The sequence below is a fragment of the Oryctolagus cuniculus genome, chromosome 19 (genome assembly GCF_964237555.1).
Source record: "Oryctolagus cuniculus chromosome 19, mOryCun1.1, whole genome shotgun sequence".
NCBI lineage: Eukaryota > Metazoa > Chordata > Mammalia > Lagomorpha > Leporidae > Oryctolagus > Oryctolagus cuniculus.
The window spans coordinates 8,134,278-8,154,557 of record NC_091450.1 but is presented as its reverse complement, the minus strand read 5'-3'; the positions used below and the strand labels follow the sequence as shown (position 1 = coordinate 8,154,557).

General features: G+C 41.7%; 2 protein-coding genes and 1 pseudogene across 5 annotated transcripts in view; 2 read left to right on the top strand and 1 right to left on the bottom strand.

Moving 5' to 3' along the window:
* Positions 1–5,416, bottom strand: part of LOC138847132 (transport and Golgi organization protein 1 homolog) — a 42,179-nt gene extending 36,763 nt beyond the window's left edge. For 3 of the 4 annotated variants that reach the window (XR_011384755.1, XM_070064913.1, XM_070064914.1), the window contains exon 1: positions 5,258–5,416. Coding sequence is in view for 3 of the 4 variants with exons in the window: in XM_070064913.1 (XP_069921014.1) it covers positions 5,258–5,323 (66 nt within the window). In the remaining variant the exon portion in view is untranslated. The remainder of the gene's footprint in view (positions 1–5,257) is intronic. The other variant, XM_070064915.1, reaches the window with a different exon arrangement.
* Positions 5,417–10,604: 5,188 nt separating this feature from the next.
* Positions 10,605–20,280, top strand: part of LOC103348607 (ankyrin repeat domain-containing protein 26) — a 33,520-nt gene continuing 23,844 nt past the window's right edge. The window contains exons 1-2 of the mRNA XM_070064911.1: positions 10,605–10,842; positions 18,268–18,340. Of these exons, the coding sequence (XP_069921012.1) occupies positions 10,679–10,842; positions 18,268–18,340 (237 nt within the window). The 5' untranslated portion in view covers positions 10,605–10,678. The remainder of the gene's footprint in view (positions 10,843–18,267; positions 18,341–20,280) is intronic.
* Positions 14,645–16,012, top strand: LOC100350561 (multiple inositol polyphosphate phosphatase 1 pseudogene; annotated as a pseudogene).

The window sequence follows — 20,280 nt, the reverse complement described above, 5'->3', positions numbered from 1 at the left end:
CCCCCATTGAATGGAGCTAGTCATGTGCAAGTGTTGTTCCTTCTCATGGGAAGAGATTCCTAAGAATCTGATGCTGTCAGGTCATAGATTTAGGTCTTTAATCCACGTTGAGTGAATTTTTGTGTAAGGTGTAAGGTAGGGGTCTTGCTTCATGCTTCTGCACGTGGAAATCCAGTTTTCCCAGCACCATTTATTGAATAGACTGTCCTTGCTCCAGGAATTGGTTTTAGATCCTTGATCAAACATAAGTTGGCTGTAGATGTTTGGGTTGATTTCTGGTGTTTCAATTCTGTTCCATTGGTCTATCCATCTGTTTCTGTACCAGTACCATCCTGTTTTGATTACAACTGCCCTGTGGATTAAAGACCTAAATCTATGACCTGACACCATCAAGTTATTAGAGAACATTGGAGAAACCCTTCAAGATATTGGCACAGGCAAAGAATTTCTGGAAAAGACCCGGGAGGCACAGGCAGTCAAAAGACAAAATCAACTATTGGGATTGCATCAAATTGAGAAGTTTCTGTACTGCAAAAGAAACAGTCAGGAGAGTGAAGAGACAACCGACAGAATGGGAAAAAATATTTGCAAACTATGCAACAGATAAGGGGTTAATAACCAGAATCTACAAAGAGATCAAGAAACTCCACAAAAACAAAACCAACAACCCACTTAAGAGATGGGCCAAGGACTTCAATAGACATTTTTCAAAAGAGGAAATCCAAATGGCCAACAGGCACATGAAAAAATGCTCAAGGTCGCTAGCAATCAGGGAAATGCAAATCAAAAGCACAATGAGGTTTCACCTCACCCCGGTTAGAATGGCTCACATGCAGAAATCTACCCACAACAGATGCTGGCGAGGATGTGGGGAAAAAGGGACACTAACCCACTGTTGGTGGGAATGCAAACTGCTCAAGCCACTATGGAAACCAGTCTGGAGATTCCTCAGAAACCTGAATATAATCCTACCGTTCGACCCAGCCATCCCACTCCTTAGAATTTACCCAAAGGAGTTTAAATTGATAAAGAAAAAAGCGGTCTGCACCCTAATGTTTATTGCAGCACAATTCACAATAGCCAAGACCTGGAACCAACCTAAATGCCCATCAATGGTAGACTGGATAAAGAAATTATGGGATATGTATTCTTTAGAATACTATACCGCAGTAAGAAACAACGAAATCCAGTCATTTGCAACAAAATGGAGGAATCTGGAACACATCATGCTGAGTGAAGTAAGCCAGTCCCAAAGGGACAAATACCATATGTTCTCCCTGATCGGTGACAACTGACTGAACACCAAAAAGGAAACCTCCTGAAGTGAAATGGACACTATGAGAAATGGTGACTTGATCAGCATAGCCCTGACTGCTAATGGACAACTTAATACATTATCCCTCATAGTATTTTTTTTTATCTGTTCTACTTAATATGACTGGTTTAATTCTGTAATTATCACACAGTTATTCTTAAGTGTTGAAAATTAACTGAAATGTGATCCCTGTTAAACATAAAAGTGGGAATAAGAGAGGGAAGAGATGTATAATTTGGGGCATGCTCGGGCTGACTTGCCCCAATTGGTAGAGTTGGAAACATACTAGGGGATTCCAATTCAATCCCATCAAGGTGGCATGTGCCAATGCCATCTCACTATTCCAAGTGATCAATTTCAGTTCACAATTGATCATAATGAAAGGACTAAGAGTCAAAGGGAGCACATAAACAAGTCTAGTATCTGCTAACACTAACCGATAGAATAAATAAAGGGGAGAGTGATCCAACATGGGAAGTGAGATACTCAGCAGACTCATAGAATGGCAGATGTCCTAAATAGCACTCTGGCCTCAGAATCAGCCCTAAAGGCACTCGGATCTGGCTGAAAAGCCCATGAGAGTATTTCAGGCATGGAAAGCCAAGACACTCTGGCAAAAAGATCTCTGTGAGTGAGATCCCAGTGGAAAGAACAGGTCTTCAAAGAGGGAGGTGCCTTTCTCTGAAGGGAGGAGACAACCTCCACTTTGACTATGACCTTGTCTAAACAAGATAAGAGTCGGAGAACTCAAGGGGCTTCCATAGCCTTGGAAACTCATGACTGGTGCATAGGGAGATTACTGATGCCATAAACAGGAGTGTCAATTTGTAAAGTCAACAACAGGAGTCACTGTGCACTTACTCCTCATGTAGGATCTCTGTCCTTAATGTGCTGTACACTGAGGCTTAATGCTATAACGAGTACTCAAACAGTATATTTCACTTTGTGTTTCTATGGGGGTGCAAACTGTTGAAATCTTTACTTAATGTACACTAAACTGATCTTCTGTTAAAAAAAAAAAAAAGAAAAGAAACTATCAATTCCCAACTTGACTCTCACTGGGATTAAACATGACAATAGGTCTGATCTGATTTCATCATCATTTAAAAAAAAATCATCTATTATTTTTCACTTTATGTTTCTGTGTGGGAACAAACTGTTGAAATCCTTACTTAAGGTATACTAAGCTGATCTTCTGTATATTAAGATAATCGAAAATGAATCTTGATGTGAATGGAAGGGGAGAGGGAGTGGGAAAGGGGAGGGTGGTGGGTGGGAGGGACGGTATGGGGGGGAAAGCCATTGTAACCCATGAGACGTACTTTGGAAATTTATATTCATTAAATAAAAGATAAAAAAAAACGGTAGACTGGATAAAGAAATTATGGGATATGTACTCTTTAGAATACTATACCGCAGTAAGAAACAACGAAATCCAGTCATTTGCAACAAAATGGAGGAATCTGGAACACATCATGCTGAGTGAAGTAAGCCAGTCCCAAAGGGACAAATACCATATGTTCTCCCTGATTGGTGACAACTGACTGAACACCAAAAAGGAAACCTGTTGAAGTGAAATGGACACTATGAGAAATGGTGACTTGATCAGCATAGCCCTGACTGTTAATGAACGACTTAATACATTATCCCTCTTAGTAGTTTTTTTTTGTCTGTTCTACTTAATATGACTGGTTTAATTCTGTAATTAATACACAGTTATCCTTAAGTGTTGAAAATTAACTGAAATGTGATCCCTGTTAAACATAAGAGTGGGAATAAGAGAGGGAAGAGATGTATAATTTGGGACATGCTCAGGCTGACTTGCCCCAAATGGTACAGTTAGAAACATACCAGGGGACTCCAATTCAATCCCATCAAGGTGGCATGTACCAATGCCATCTCACTAGTCCAAGTGATCAATTTCAGTTCACAATTGATCATAATGAAAGGACTAAGAGTCAAAGGGAGCACGTAAACAAGTCTAGTACCTGCTAATACTAACCGATAGAATAAATAAAGGGGAGAGTGATCCAACATGGGAAGCGAGATACTCAGCAGACTCATAGAATGGCGGATGTCCTAAACAGCACTCTGGCCTCAGAATCAGCACTAAAGGCATTCAGATCTGGCTGAAAAGCCCATGAGAGTATTTCAGGCATGGAAAGCCAAAACACTCAGGCAAAAAAAAAGAAAAAACCTAAATGAAAGATCTCTGTGAGTGAGATCCCAGTGGAAAGAACAGGTCTTCAAAGAAGGAGGTACCTTTCTCTGAAGGGAGGAGAGAACCTCCACTTTGACTATGACCTTGTCTAAACAAGATAAGAGTCGGAGAACTCAAGGGGCTTCCATAGCCTTGGAAACTCATGACTGGAGCATGGGGAGATTACTGAGGCCATAAACAAGAGTTTCAATTGGTAAAGTCAACAACAGGAGTCACTGTGCACTTACTCCTCATGTAGGATCTCTGTCCTTAGCGTGCTGTACATTGAGACTTAATGCTATAATGAGTACTCAAACAATATATTTCACCTTGTGTTTCTATGGGGGTGCAAACTGTTGAAATCTTTACTTAATGTATACTAAACTGATCTTCTGTAAAAAAAAAAAAAAAAGAAACTATCAACTCCCAACTTGACTCTCACTGGGATTAAACATGACAATAGGTCTGATCTGATTTCATCATCATTTAAAAAATCATCTATTATTTTTCACTTTATGTTTCTGTGTGGGAGCAAACTGTTGAAATCTTTACTTAATGTATGCTAAACTGATCTTCTGTATATAAAGAGAATCGAAAATGAATCTTGATGTGAATGGAAGGGGAGAGGGAGTGGGAGAGGGGAGGGTTGCGGGTGGGAGGGACGTTATGGGGGGGAAGCCATTGTAATCCATAAGCTGTACTTTGGAAATTTATATTCATTAAATAAAAGTTAAAAAAAAAAGAAAATAGAAAAAAAAAAACAAAAAAGAATCTGATGCTTGCTAATTCATGCAAATTTACTTATATCTGTGTGTGGTTCTCAGTCACTCTCCTTTCTCTCCTGGGTATAGGAGAAGTGTGATTTCTTAATGTAAGAATGAATACTTCCCAGCAGAAATCTGGCATTTAAGGACAGTATGGACTCTAATGGATAGTGTGTACTCCTAACAGTACGGACTCTTTCTCATTTGGATGAAGTAGCAGTTGGCACATGACACAGCTCTTACAAGGAAGGAGAGTAACTCATTCACCTCTTGTTCATATCACTCTGAGTGCCTCCCCTATTATGAGCATCCTGGCAGGATGCAGGTACTTATTTTCACATCTTGTGTCTGTCTCTGGGCTCCCTTCAAATATAGTCCCTAGGGACAGCCTCCAAGAGCTGAGGAAAAGAATGACTCAAAAGTTACCAAAAGTCAACAAAGCAGATAATCCACAGCAGAAGTGACAGTTCACTTGCAACAATCTAGTACTAATACCACTCACTCGGTACCACTGTTTCAAGGCTGCCTGGTGTCAACACACATGAGTCTTATCTCAGTGACACTGCTACATGTGTGATGGAACCAAAGGAGCAGCAGCTGAGGATCTCCCACAGATCCTGCAGGAACCAGGCTAACAATCATGACTCCTAAGAAATCAGTGTTTCCTGTGTTATTTTCACCACTACAACATGTAATCCAGTGGCTTCTAGTATATCCACACGTCCTCTTTTGATACTATGAGGTTACTGTTTTCAGGATTCCACCCTGTCAGGCTTTCCTGCTGTTGATCAAGCAGAAGTTGATGCCACAGGTGTGGCAGAGGTTTGTCAGCCTGGCCACCACACCTGTAATGAGGCCCTTCATCTTTGGAAAGGACTGGATGGCTGTGCAAGAGCCAGTGAAATGGTGTTACCTAAACCACAGTGGGACACAGCCAATAGAAGGAAAGAGACCAAAGTGAATCTGGTGTTTACTCACATTCTGTGCTGTGTGACTGGGCAACCCCAGCACAGGGAGCCAGAAGATCCACCTCCATACCTTCATGTCTGGGTCCTCTCAGTGCACTGAGTTACCAGGAGTGAGAGACTAGGGTGGGGGGTAGAGGAGAAGGGTGTGACTTAGGGTGGGGCAAGGACTGAGCTCACAATTGGCTTGCCAACAGGGCAGGGCAGTGATTGGCTATCCATTAGGTGGGGGAGGGGGTGTGGCAGTAATAGGTCACAATTAGGTTGGGGATGAGGAGCAGTGTGGCAGGAAGAGGAGAGCAGGGTGAAGAGAGTGTCAGGGTCAAAGTAGGGTTTGGGAGCAGGGTTCAGAGATCAGTGGGAGTTGATCCACAGACCAGCTGGGCACACATAAGGATGGGAGTCTCAGGAGTAAGTGAGGGATGGCACAAACCAGGACTCTGGGTCTCTGTTCTCCTCTTTGGTGGTCACCTCTCCCACCTGGGATGTTCATACTCTCCTGACCAATTCCCTGCCATGTAACCCCACCTGATGTGCAGAACAACCCTGCCCGGCTGAGCCAGCACAAGGAGACAAACCAAGAACAGAACCTCTGCAAACTTCTTTCTACTTCTGACTCTGGTTCTTCCTGTAGCTCCTCAGTGGCCCCCTTCTGGGTAGATCCTTTCTGTTGGAACTCCTCATGTTTCCCACAGTCACTGATGGGGACAAAATATACTAAATAACTGATCACAGTACTTCAGGTAGAACCTAACATACAAGCATGGTGAGAGGTTTCACAAGTCCCTCTCATGAATGGATTTAAAGAGTAAATAAAACATTAGTAAAAAGTATAAGGCCTTAGCAGCAAATCATCTTAACTCTAACTTTCTAACTTTATAGAAACTCAAAGGAAGGTGGATATGATATGTCACTTTTCTATGTCATACAATAGCTTGGGCTTTAAATTTGAATTCCAGTGGGGGGTGGAGGAAAACCAATCTGTCATGATTGACCTTTCAGGTATCTCCAAGGGGACTGTGCATTTTAAGAGAGAAAACTCATCAGATTTCCACGTGGGTGATCAATGATATCCACAGCCCTGGAGAACACAACTAAGGATGGGAGGCTGGGGGTGGTCCTGGACATAGACATTGTCTATGGAATGTGTCTTTAACTCAGCAAACCAGTAAAGGCTCTGCTTATGTTCTGGGATAGTCCTTGCCTTCTTTGTTCTTTGCTTGCACACATGCAGATGTGAGGCCACATCCTTTTATCCCTGTGACTTCCCTTTATTCCTCAGGCTGCCAGGACCCAGTGAAAGAGGAGAGTTTTGTGACTCTGATGCTTCTTATTTGATATCAGGTGGAGAAGCGCCTATCCCTTCCTCTACTCTGGTTCAGCATTCATTGGTGTTGCTTGCATCCATCAGACTGATATATTTGCACACGTGAACTCGTGCTCTGCCCTTCAATATGGATGTAGGATTATCCTCTTCTTTCCTAGGATTCCCCTATGTGCCTGAGCCCATGGGTATGCCGTCAGCACCATTCATGGGCTACCAGTCACCTCCTACACACTCATGGGCTCTTGGACCTCATCCAGCACCTCCACCTCCAATGTCTGGTATGATGATCTTCACTGAGGGAACTGACTTGTAAACTATACCGATCTTTTCTCTCACTGTAAATCATTACAAAAATGTCCCGGATGGTACCACAGGGATTTACAATACAAGGGTGAGGCTGTCTGGGGGCCCTGTAACTTGGATCAGATATCCTGATGACATACAGTGGGCTACATCACCACCCCAACAGCAGGTGACAGCAGGTGTCCATTTAGATGAGGAAAGAGATGGCCTACAAAAGCAAAAAGATGCAAATGTGACATGGGAGAGGGGTAATGTGCCTGGCTGTGGAAGGGGTAAGATCTGTCCCTTTGAAGAATGAGAACTTCACAGGGATGGGACACACAGCACACAGTAAAGAGCTGGTGATCACAACAGAGGCACCAGTGAAGGGCATAAGAGTACAAAGGAGAGAATGGAGCTCCTGGGTGTAAGGGGTAGGGGATAGGAGGAGGAAGTGTAGAACTTTATTTTCTATGTATTAATAATAAACATTTTATATTATCTGTCCTTAGGAAAATTAAAAAACAGCAAATAGTAATAGTCATTACTATAGAAAAATTATTTCTTTCTTTAGATGTGGAGTTTTTCTTTAAAGATGTTGAACTTTCCAACTATATTAAATTATTCTTGCAATCCATTTATCAAATATGACCTGAACACATCGTAGAAGCAGTATCATGATCTAGGCATTCCAAAACCCTGCAAAATTCAGAGCTGACACAGTAACTGACTTGCCCCACCAACATCACTTTGGGGTTTCTGGGTGTATGATGTGGGCTGCCTGCCTTGAGGTGCAGAGGACTAGTAAATGGAAAGAAAAAATTGCCAGCTCTGGTATGCATGGCACCTACCTTGCTGCTGAACACCACATACAGGAGGGCCGTGCTTTCTCCTGTGATTGGTATGGAAGGTTAGTCAGCTTTTCATTACTTTAACATACAAGAGAGGAGCTACTCAGGAAAGAAAATGCTTATTTTTGCTTACAGCTCGGAGATCCTTAGTTGAATATCAGACAGCCACATAGACTAGCTCTGGTGAGGCTGGCGATGGTGAAGCCTGTGTGGAGGGATGATCCCATGGTGAGCCTGGAAACACAGCGAGAGACACAGCAAGCACGCCAAGGTTAAACAACCAATCTTCTCATGAGAACCACTCTCTGAGGGCAAGCCTGCAAGACCTAAAGTCTCCTCCAGCAGATTCACCTAACAAAAGCCATAATTAGAACAAGTATCTACTTTAAATTGATCAATTGTCAACATAAGACTCTGGAGTTTAAATGATCTGGGGGAGCAAGTCATATCCAATTCATAATAGAGAGGTTACCATTTATTAAAGGTCAATTATAATCTTCCACCATTCAAATGACACAGTAAAAACATGTGCAAAGACAGGCAGAGAAACACAAGTTAAGGGGGATCCCAGAAGTAGCATGAAAAACATGGCAATATGGACTATGAAATAGGAAATATGTCAATGCAGGTGTTCAGACACCTCAGCAGTCATCTGAACAATATAAAACAAAATTTAATCCTCACTTCAATGTGAATAGTAAAGTTATAAATGATGGCCATGGTTTAATATTGAAAGTGAAATCATGGGTATTTCTCCATGGATAATGAAAACCTCAGTTGATGTTTAGGGATGAGGCCAGGAAACTTTGCTGACTGGGTGTCAATTCAAGTGGATTAGCAATGCACCTTTTCTCATAAATCATTTCATCTGTAACTCACTCATTCAAATAAATAAAATAAATCTTAAAAAATCAGAAGTGAGAACTGAAATACTGGTATTAATTTTCATTTATTCTTCATAAATTTCATGCTAATGTTGGAAGACTATTGGGAATTGCAACAAACTTTTAGCTTGTATGTGCTATGGGCATGATCAGGGTAGAGCATCTAAACTGGTATGTCTCTGTGACCTGTCATCAACAGCAATGCAGCATACCCAGGGCTGGAGGCTTTCAGGATTCCAACTCTGCTCAGCTGGAGATAACGGGAAAATCAGGAAGGACCAAGAAAGAAACTGGTGTTAGGCAGTTAAATACTTTAAAACCTTGTTTGGAAGTTGTACTCACATGTTTCTTACTCAAGTTATTGAAATCACATATACACAAATGTGGGTATTTCAAAAAGTTGATAGAAAATTGAGGTAAAAGTTTGTTTTGTTGCAAAAACTGTTTGAGATGGTAATTCACAATAATTCATGTAAAATGTGTAGTACAGGGGTAGACCTGTGGCCTGCCAGTTAAGACACCAGTTGGAACACCCACATTCCATTTCAGAGTATCAGGTTTTGAGTTACAGCTCCTCTCTGCTTTTTTTTTTAACTATTTTTATTTTGAAAGCCAGAGTTGAGAGAGACAATGAAGCCAGAAACTAGCAACGTCTCGGCCTCCCACGTCAGCAGCAGGGCCCCAACACTTGAGCCTGCTTCCTCTGCTTATTCCAGACCATTCTCAGGCAGCTGGATGGTAAGTGGAGTCACCAGGACACAAACCACGGCCCATATAGGATGCTGCGTCACACGTGGCAGCTTTAACACCACGTCACAACACTGCCCCTTCCCCAGCTCCTCTCAATTCCAGCTTCCTACTAACGTGCATCCTGGTATGTCCCAGGTGATGGCACAAGTACTTGGGTCCGCAACCCAAATGGGAGACCATGATTGAGTTCATAGCTCCTGGCTTCAGGGTGGCCCAATCCTAGCCATCGAGGGCATTTGGAGTAAGAACCAGAGGAGGAGCTGGGGGCGCTTGCTCGCTCTCAAATAAATAAAGTTCTAAATTAAGAATTAAACAAAGACAATATTTACCCAGTAGGACTGTTACAAAAGATTGATTCTGTTAAAATTATTTTCCTAACTCAATTAAAATCAAATCCCACTAAGGAATCCTCCGATTTGGCAAAGTAATTAACAATTCATCTAAAATAATGTAAACACTACCAAAAGAACACTAAAAAGAGGAATAAGGAGGCAGAAACTTGATACTGTAACGGACATCAAAATGCTGTACATTTTATTGATAAAGAAGCAAAGGCAGTGCTGTTCTGTTTCACGAAGCAGACAGTAACACTCAGAAACAGAACCTAGAAACAGAACTTCAGATAAAATAAAGTGACCTTTAACCTAATGCCAAAAGATGAACTGTTGGGTACAAGAAGGTCTCTGAAAAGCTGTTTTTAAAAGAAGCTCTTAAATATTACACTATGCTCCAAAAGTCGTCATGGACTAAAGATTCACTTAGGGAAAATCGCAAGAAGTGAAAGTCAGAAAACCTTAAAGGTAACCCTGAGTCAAAGAGCGAACAACACGAGGTGTGCATAAGTGGGGTTGTGTGTTTTCTGCAAGATGCGCATTGAGTTCTCACAGACTCACATAATGACACATACCGCCACCTGCAGGAACTCATGAAAACAGCTTTTTGTTGTGAACCCCCTAAATTTCAAGGGATACTGGCTGGGACCCAGAAGGATGTAGAAGGGGTCATAAACCAGGGGCAAGGAGCGTCTTCCCTGAAATGAGGCCTTCATCGTGGTGAAGTTTCCACCACTGGAGTCCCAGGTGAGTGCAGAGATGGCTTGTGCACAGCGATGAGTCTTTCTTTTGCAAAACGTCCCTAACACTCAGGCACGTATCGTCAATTTTACAGGCAGAATAATCGCTGTTTGGGAACCCCTGGAGCTTGCACATGCGCAGCGAACCGGCCGCCCCCCCACCTCCGCCGCACGCCCCCGCCCCCACCCTCTCCACACACGCATTCCCTGGCTGTTTGGCCACTGTTATCCGCCCAGAGCCAGGGCTCCAGAGCCGCCGGCAGGGGCGATGAAGAAGATTTTCACCTTGGCGGGTAGGAGGAGCAGGCGGCTCTTGGGCTTCTCCGTTGATACCTCTGGGGATTCCGGGAATCAAGCGCGGCTGGTCTATCGTCCGCGCCACAGGGTCCGCGAGAAGATTTGGCTGGGAGAAAATGACAGGGACCAGAAGAGGTAGGGGACGGCGAGCTGGCAGTGACGGGAGAAGCCCGCACCTCCCGGGGCCCTCCTGTCACCGCGATGCAGGGTCGCCACCTGTGCTGACCCCGCAGCGCCTGGGACAGGGAACCCGAGCGCCTCGGCCGGCTTCTGAGAAGCTGCAACAGAGCCGAAACTTCAGCTGCTTCTCGTCTACTCACAGTTCTCCTCACAGACTGCTGTATTGGCCACTTAAAGTGACATCATCAACCAAACTCGACAAAGCTTAGTGTACACGTTACACACACACACTGCTGTATGCATTATAGAAAAGTGGAGATGAGAGAAAAATTTCCATAATATATCAGTTTCTGGGCTGAAATTCTTTGAGTGGAATCCAGTATCCCTTTTATATCCGTGCACACATTTCCTGTCAGCGCACACCTACCCTTCTGAAAGATCTGAGAAGGAAACATTGAAGCGGGAAGATCGTTTCATGTTCCTGAACAGGAAGACTCATTTTTTTCTCGAAATGTGAGCTCATCTGTTTTTCTATTTTATATAAACCAAATAAAACAGGAGGGGTTTAAACTTTTTGAGTTACACATGATCTTACTGTTCTGATGACACTGATTTGTAATATATAAAGAATGGCCTTGTGATTATAAAAAATGTGCAAATTTCCATATTTTACTGACCACTGAACAATTTATTGACCAATAAATGAAGATAAGTGACTAAAACTCCAAATATATGTAAGAAATTACAAGTTGATAGTGGTCATGTTTCATATTACTAGGCAAAGGTGGATTACTTACAAATGATGCCTGTTAATTTGGGGAAACTGGCTAGGATTTTATGTCACAAAACTACATTCTTGATGTACTAAATATTACCAATTTTAAATACACAAAACGAGAAAAGTGCTAGGAGAAAACACAGTCCCTTCAATGGCTTTGTGTGATCAAAAGCCTTACTAACGGTTTCCTCAAAAGCAATCATTCTGAAGGCTCACTGAGTAAAATAAAAACTAAATCCCCCTGGCATTTGGCACAGGGGTTCAGATACCACCTGAGACACCTGCATTCCATGGATGCCTGAGGTGAAGTCTCAGCTCTGCTTCCAAGTCCAGCGTTCTGGGGATGTAAGCCTGGGGCTGATGGAAGTGAAGGTGCAAGTAGTTGGGTCCCAGGAACCCAAATGGGAGACTCAGAGATTTCAGGCTTCAGCATGCCCCAGACCTGGCTGTTGTGGGCACTTGAGGAGTCAACCAGGAAATGGAAAGTTCTTTCTGCCTCATTCACTTCTTTTTAAACAAAAAGAAAATAAAAATAAATTTAAAAATTAAAATGACTTGTATAAAATACAAAAATAAATAACAACTATTTTCCAAAACACTTACAAAATATATATTTCAGATGAAAAATCCACTTTACAGAGAATTCTTTGAAATAAACAAAGTACTTTTTTGCCAATTAGCAACCAATGGCATAGAAAAAAGGATTTATTCTCCTTGGTAAGAGAAAGAATTTTTAATAATTTATTTATTTGCTAATTGTCCCTTTGGGACTGGCTTATTTCACTCAGTATGGTGTTTTCTTGATTCCTCCATTTTGTTGCAAATGACCAGATTTCATTTTTTACCACTGTGTAGTATTCCTTAGTTTACATATCCCATAATTTTTTTATCCAGTCTTCCATTGACAGGCATTTAGCTACTGTGAATTGAGCTGCAATAAACATGGAGGTGCAGAAAGCCCTTTTATTTGCTGATTTAATTTCCCTTGGGTAAATTCCAAAGAGTGAGATGGCTAGGTCATATGGTAGCGCTATATTCAAATATCATATATTCTCCCTGATCTGTGACAACTAACTGAGCACCTAAAAGGAAACCTGTAGAAGTGAAACTGACACTATGAGAAGCAATGACTTGATCAGCCCTTGTTCTGACTGCTTAGGAACAGCTATTTTATCCTTTTTAGTATTTTCTTTTTCTACTTAATACCATTGGTTAAACTTTTTACTTAACACAAAATTATCCTTAGTTGTTTAAATCCAATTGAAAATTGATCCCTGTTTAAAAAAATATATGAATGTGAATAAGAGAGGGAGGAGATGTACAGTTCGGCACATGTTCCCATGGACTTACACCTAAGAGTAAAGCTAAGAATTTGTCATGGGACTCCAAATTCCATTATGTTGGCAGGTGCTAATGCCATCTTACACATTAAAGTGGTCATATTAGGTGTGTAACTGATCATATAGAAAGGACTAAGTGTCAAAGGGATCACATAAATAAGATCAAGTTTCTGCTAATAGAATTAAAAAGAGAGAATGATCCAACATGGGAAGCGGGATACAGAGCAGACTCATAGAATGACAAATGCCCTAAACAGCACTCTGGCCTCAGAATCAGCCCTTAAGGCATTCTAATCTGCCTAATAAGGGGTCATCAAAGCAGGATGTACTTTTCTCTGAAGGGAAGAGAGCACTTCCACTTTGCTTGTGGCCCTGTCTAAATACTGATGGAGTTTGTGGACTCAAAAGGCTTCCATAGCCTTGGCAGCTCATGACAGGAGCCTCAGGGAATCACTGAGGTCATGAATAAGAGTGTAAATTGTTAAATCAACAACAGGATTCACGGTGCACTTTGCTCCCCATGTAGGACCTCTGTCCTTAATGAGTTGTACTATGAGAATTAACAGTAAAACTAGTGTTCAAACAGTACTTTATACTTCGTGTGTCTTTGTGGGTGCAAACAGCTGAAATCTTTACTTAGTATAGAGTTGATCTTCTGTGTATAAAGATAATTTAAAATGAATCTTAATGAAGAATGGGATGGGAAAGGGAGTAGGAGGTGGGACAGTTTGGGGGTGGGAGGGTGGTTATGGGGGGAAGAACAGCTATAATCCAAAAGTTGTACTTATGAAATTTAAATTTATTGGGGCTGGCACCATGGCTCCCTTGGTTAATCCTCCACCTGTGGTGCTGGCATCCCACATGGGTGCTGGGTTCTAGTCCCGGTTGCTCCTCTTCCAGTCCAGCTCTCTGCTGTGGCCTGGAAGGGCAGTGGGGGATGGCCCAAGTGCTTGGCCCCTGCACCTGCATGGGACACCAGGAAGAAGCACCTGGCTCCTGGCTTCATTTCGGCACAGCGCTGGCCATAGTGGCCATTTGGGGGGTGAACCAATAGAAGGAAGACCTTTCTCTCTATCTCTCGCTCTCTCTCTCTCACTATCTATATAACTCTGTCAAATAAAAACAAAAGAAAAATAAATAAATTTATATTTATTAAATAAAAACTTTCTAAAAATAATTTATTTGAAAGAGTTACAGAGATGGGAAGAGTTGGTGGAGAGAAAATGGGAAGGAGGGAGAGAGGGATAGAAGGAGAGACAGGGAGGGAGGGAGGGAGGGAGGGAGGGAGGGAAGCAGTCTTATCTACTGTTCACTTATCAAATAGTCACAACAGCCAAGTCTGGCTAGGGTGAAGCCAGGATCCAGGAACCCCATCCTGGTCTCCTACGTGAGTTTCAGGGACCCAAATACTTAAGCCACCTTCCACTGCCTTCCCAAGCTCATTAGCAAGAAATTGGATCGAAGTTCAGCAGGCGGGACCCAAACCAGAACTCTGATACAGGATGCTGGAATTCCAAGTGGCAGCTTAACTCATTGCACCACAATGTCAGGCCTCAAGACAAAAACTTCAAGTTAAAATGGGGGCTGCCGTAGCACCTGCCGTGGCCCTGGCTGCGGCGTTGCTCTCATCTCTCGTGTGCTGCTCTCTCCTGGGGCCCAGTGACCCAGTGGCCTCGGTGTTGAGCCCCTACTTTGGCACCAAGACTCGCTACGAGGATGTCAACCCCAGGCTGGTTTTGGACCCCGAGGTGCACCTGCACCCCGGTGCAGCTGGTCGCCCTCATCCGCCATGGCACCCGCTACCCCACAGCTAAACAGATACGCAAGCTGAGGCAGCTGCACGGGCTGCTGCAGGCCCGCGGCCGCAGCAGTGCGGGCGGTCGCCACCTGGGCGCGGCGCTGGCCGATTGGCCCCTGGGGTACGCCGACTGGATGGACGGGCAGCTGGTGGAAAAGGGACGGCAGGACATGCGACAGCTGGCGCTACGCCTGGCATCGCTGTTCCCGGCCCACTTCAGCCGGGAGAACTACGGCCGCCTCCGTCTCCTCACCAGCTCCAAGCACCGCTGCGTAGACAGCGGCGCCGCCTTCCTGCAGGGGCTGTGGCAGCACTACCACCCTGGGTTGCCGCCGCCGGACGTCGCAGATATGGAGTGTGGACCTCCAAGGATTAATGATAAATTGATGAGATTCTTTGATCATTGTGAGAAGTTTTTAACTGAAATGGGAAGGAATGCTACGGCTCTTTATCACGTAGAAGCCTTCAAAACTGGACCAGAAATGCAGAACATTTTAAAGAAAGTTGCAGCTACTTTGCAAGTGCCAGTAAATGATTTAAATGCAGATTTAATTCAGGTAGCTTTTTTTACCTGTTCATTTGACCTGGCAATTAAAGGTGTTAAGTCTCCTTGGTGTGATGTTTTTGACATAGACGATGCAAAGGTATTAGAATATTTAAATGACCTGAAACAGTACTGGAAAAGAGGACATGGCTATACTATTAATAGTCGATCCAGTTGCACCTTGTTTCAGGATATCTTCCAGCACTTAGACAAAGCAGTTGAACAGAAGCAAAGATCTCAACCGATTTCTTCTCCAGTCATTCTCCAGTTTAGTCATGCAGAGACCCTTCTACCACTGCTTTCTCTCATGGGCTACTTCAAAGACAAGGAGCCCCTGACAGCTTATAATTATAAGGAACAAATGCATCGGAAGTTCCGAAGTGGTCACATTGTACCTTATGCCTCAAACCTGATATTTGTGTTTTACCATTGTGAGGACGCTGACTCCTAAAGAACAATTCCAAGTGCAGATGTTCCTGAATGAAAAGGTGTTACCCTTGGCTCACTCACAGGAAACTGTTTCTTTGTATGAGGATCTGAAGAACTACTACAAGGACATCCTTCAGGGTTGTCAGAACAGTGAAGAATGTGAATTACCAAAGGTGAACAGTACATCTGATGAGCTGTAAGCCACTAGAGAAAACTTTTAATTCTTCACCAAACTGTAGGGGTGATTACATGCTTTTAAGAGGTAGGCAATCCTTTGATTACAGAAAGTTTTCACATTTCTTGAGTATTTCTTTTCACAGAAAAATGTTTCTTTTTGGATCTGGACATGATATATAAGAAATGATTCTTCACTGGAGCAGCTTCTTAAAGAGAAAAATATCTATTTAATGAAACAGCTGGCACTGCAGATATTAACAGAAATGAAATTCTTCCTGTTTAAGATACCTCACACTGAGATAGGATGTAATTTCAAAATGATACTTGAAAAATGCTTGAGTAACAATTAATAAAATATTAATTGAATGACTCATCATTTGATTGAACTGAGTCTAGGGACTACCAAATGTGCTAAAGTTCTTTTTGCCTTAGGTAGGACAATTCTGGTATTACTTGTCTGTCTTAATCAGAAATGTTGTGATAAACCGAGTATTACTTGGGAAGAAAGCTAACATCTTTCTAGATGAGAGTTTGAAACTTACAGAGCAGAGTCTGATTTAAAGAGACACTTTCACTGGAGCAAGATAAAAAGTATAATGTGTTTGTTGGTAGTATTTGTAAAACATTTGAACACTTTTTAAATAATTCCTTAAAGCTTCTAATAGATCTTAGGTTGTCTTAAATTATCATACCACTTTTACAGAGATAGCAGTGGAAGGACAAACAGAACAGTTACCAACAAGTCAGATGGATGGAATCAAAGTTTCTTAAATCTATTGCTTAGCTATCTTTTCTGTTGTTTTTGGCTTCTGTTTTTATATTTTGCTTTATGAAATGTATCTTTGGTTGTTTGATTTTTTTTTTAAATAAAGACTTCATTATGGCTGGCTTTGTTTTCACAGATTTGAACCTATCTCAAAGAAGAGTTCTGAGTTCTGTCAAATACCATGAGACTGTTTACTATAATAAAATTCTTGTGACTTTAAAAAAAAGCTAAAATGGGAATTAAAATACTGTTTTCTATCAATTTGTGAGAATAAAGAGCAGAATGTACAGTGTTGCTTAAAGGTTATGTTGCCTATGACTTTTAAAATAAACAATTTCATGTTGTGTATTGTACAACATTTAAAAATGCATGCATTCTACTCTTCAATTATATTATATAACAGTATATTTCAAAAGTAGCCAAAGATAAATCAATTTATTTACCCAGCGCTACTTAAAATAGCAACTTACTAAGAAGAACTCCCAATGGATGTTACCAACTATAATGCATCTACAGGATGCAGTCATGTACGACCACTGAAAGTGGCATAGACAGATATATGTGGGCATGCACAGATATATCTGGTATGCCATGTAAGGAAAAAATCAGTTTATGCGTATGTTAGCTAAGAAAATGTACAAAATATGATAAAAGGTGATATTTCAGGCTGGTGATTTATATGTGAAATTTTCTTTTTTATTTGTTATCTCTACAATGAACACATAAAAATTCTAATAAAAGGTTAATAACAGAAGAATCCTTGGAAAGAGGAAAAATATGAATCTAGCAAGATAAAATGAGTTACTTGCAATTAAATGTTTATGGATTATTTATACTAACTTTTAACCTCTTCCAAAGTAAAGGAAATTTTTTATCTGGGTTTCTATTATTATTTATGCTTTTAATTATATATTTTTCATACTATAAACTTTATTGCTTATGTATTGATAATAACCATTTTATATTATGTGTCCTTCTGAAAATTAAAAACAGCAAAAATAAATGGTCATTACTATAGAAAAATTATTTCTTTACCTTTTGGACTTTTTCTTTAAAAAGATGTTGAACTTTCCAACTGTATTTAACCTTCCTGCAATCCATTTATCAAATTTGACCTGAACACATATTACATACTTCATATATTCTCTCAGAACTCTAGCATATTTCAAAACTTTGTTTTTCTGTCCAGTATCAGCAAGTTGAGAATTAAAATTGAAGTAATGAGGGGCCTGTGCTGGGGCACAGGTCAATGCACCCATATGGGTTCTAGTCCCGGCTGCTCCTCTTCCAGTCCAGCTCTCTACTATGGGCTGGGAAAGCAGTAGAAGATGGTCTGAGTGCTTGGGCCCCTGCACCCACATGGGACACCTGGAAGAAGCTCCTGGCTCCTGGCTTTGGATTGGCACAGCTCCGGCCATTGCAGCCAACTGGGGAGTGAGCCAGAGGATGGAAGACCTCTTTCTCTCTCTCTTCCTCTCCTTCTCTCTCTCTGCAACTCTGACTTTCAAATAAATAAATCTTTTTTAAAAGGGCAAATTTAATTATATAAAGGATAATCAAATATACAGATAACTGATCTCTCACACTTTTATGTATTTTTCTCTAAAGACTTGCCATCAAACTTCATCTTGGTGATCCATTGTCTAAATCAGAAGAAAAAGACTACGATTTTGATGCCAAGGTAAATGCTCTATTATGAAACAAATGTTCTTGGTCAGAATTTAGTTCTATATATTATTTACTTTTTTTTTTTTTTTTTTGACAGGCAGAGTGGACAGTGAGAGAGACAGAGAGAAAGGTCTTCCTTTTGCCCTTGGTTCACCCTCCAATGGCTGCCATGGCCGGCGCACCACACTGATCCGATGGCAGGAGCCAGGTACTTATCCTGGTCTCCCATGGGGTGCAGGGCCCAAGGACCTGGGCCATCCTCCACTGCACTCCCTGGCCACAGCAGAGAGCTGGCCTGGAAGAGGGGCAACCGGGATAGAATCCGGTGCCCCAACCGGGACTAGAACCCGGTGTGCCAGTGCCGCACGGTGGAAGATTAGCCTAGTGAGCCACGGCACCGACCTTATATATTATTTACTTTTAAAATAGAGCAGTGCTCTATGTATCATCATCTCACATGTTTAATGGAAAGTTGGTTAGAGAAAATAATTTTGTAGAAATATGATTAGTTGTCATTTTAAAATGTTTTTAGTTTGGTAAATATCAAAAATAAGTATACACTTTAAAAAGGTAAGAGTGAAAAGAATGGGCTGAGAAATATATAGGGGAACATTAATAGGAAACACTTTACTGCACTAGAGGGAATATAAAATTTGGTCAAGGGTGCATTTATAAAACACTGTGACTTTTAAATCATATCAACCTTTTAGAATGGATGTGCCTAAACAAATCATGAATGAACCAAATTAGCTGTTATAGTAATCATGGGATCTCCCTGGTGTGCTTCAGTTCTGAAACTGTTAGCATATGTCAGGGAATTTTTTTCTTTTCTTAGATCTTTTATTTTGCCATCATGTAATTTTTAGGAGACAATTTTCCCCATTTCTATTCTTGGTTCTGAACTTAGACTATTGTGATATTAGAAATTATGGAAATTTCAATTTTGGGTCACAATGGATTCCACTCTTTTTTCTAAGTCATTCCATTAACTGCATAGTTAAAACTCTGCATATAAGAGAATACATGTTTTTCCCAATACAATAATAAGTTCTAGAAGCATAAACTCTTAACAACATATGAAAAAAATTAATTTCAGAATTTTTTTAAAAAGATTTATTTTATTGGCCAGTGCCACGGCTCAATAGGCTAATCCTCTGCCTGCAGCACCAGCACACCGGGTTCTAGTCCCAGTTAGGGCACCAGATTCCATCCCGGTTGCTCCTCTTCCAGTCCAGCTCTCTGCTGTGGCCCGGGAAGGCAGTGGAGGATGGCCTAAGTCCTTGGACCCTGCACCCACATGGGAGACCAGGAGAAAGCACCTATCTCCTGGTTTCAGATCAGCGCAGTGTGCCAGCTGCTGTGCGCCGGCCCAGTTGCCATTGGTGGGGTGAACAAATGGAAAAAGAAGACCTTTCTCTCTGTCTCTCTTCTCACTGTCCACTCTGTCAAAAAAAAAAGATTAATTTTCTTTATTTGGAAAGACAGAGTTAGAGAGGTAGAGACAGAGAGAGAGGCTTCCATCCATGGTTTATTCCCCAGATGGCTGCAACAGCCAGAGCTGCACCGATCTGAAGCCAGGAGATTCCTCCAGGTCTCCCACATGGGTGCAGGGGCCCGAGCACTTGAGCCACCTTCTGCTTTCCCATGCCATAGCAGAGGAGCAGCTGGGACTAGAACCAGTGCCCATATGGGATGCCAGCATTTCAAGCCTGGGCATTAACCCTCTGCACCACAGTGCTGGCCCAGAAATATTTTGGACTGTTGTTTGTTTAAAAAAATCTAATTTAAGTCCTTATATCACTTTCTAAAGATTAAAATTTTAGAAATTTTTGTATTTGGTACTATAAGTATTCATGTAAGCTCCTTCATCGCTGTGAGCTATTGGAAATTAGGTAATATTTATATATTTCCTAGAGCACTTAGAAATAAGGTATTAAAAGGGAGATCCAAGAT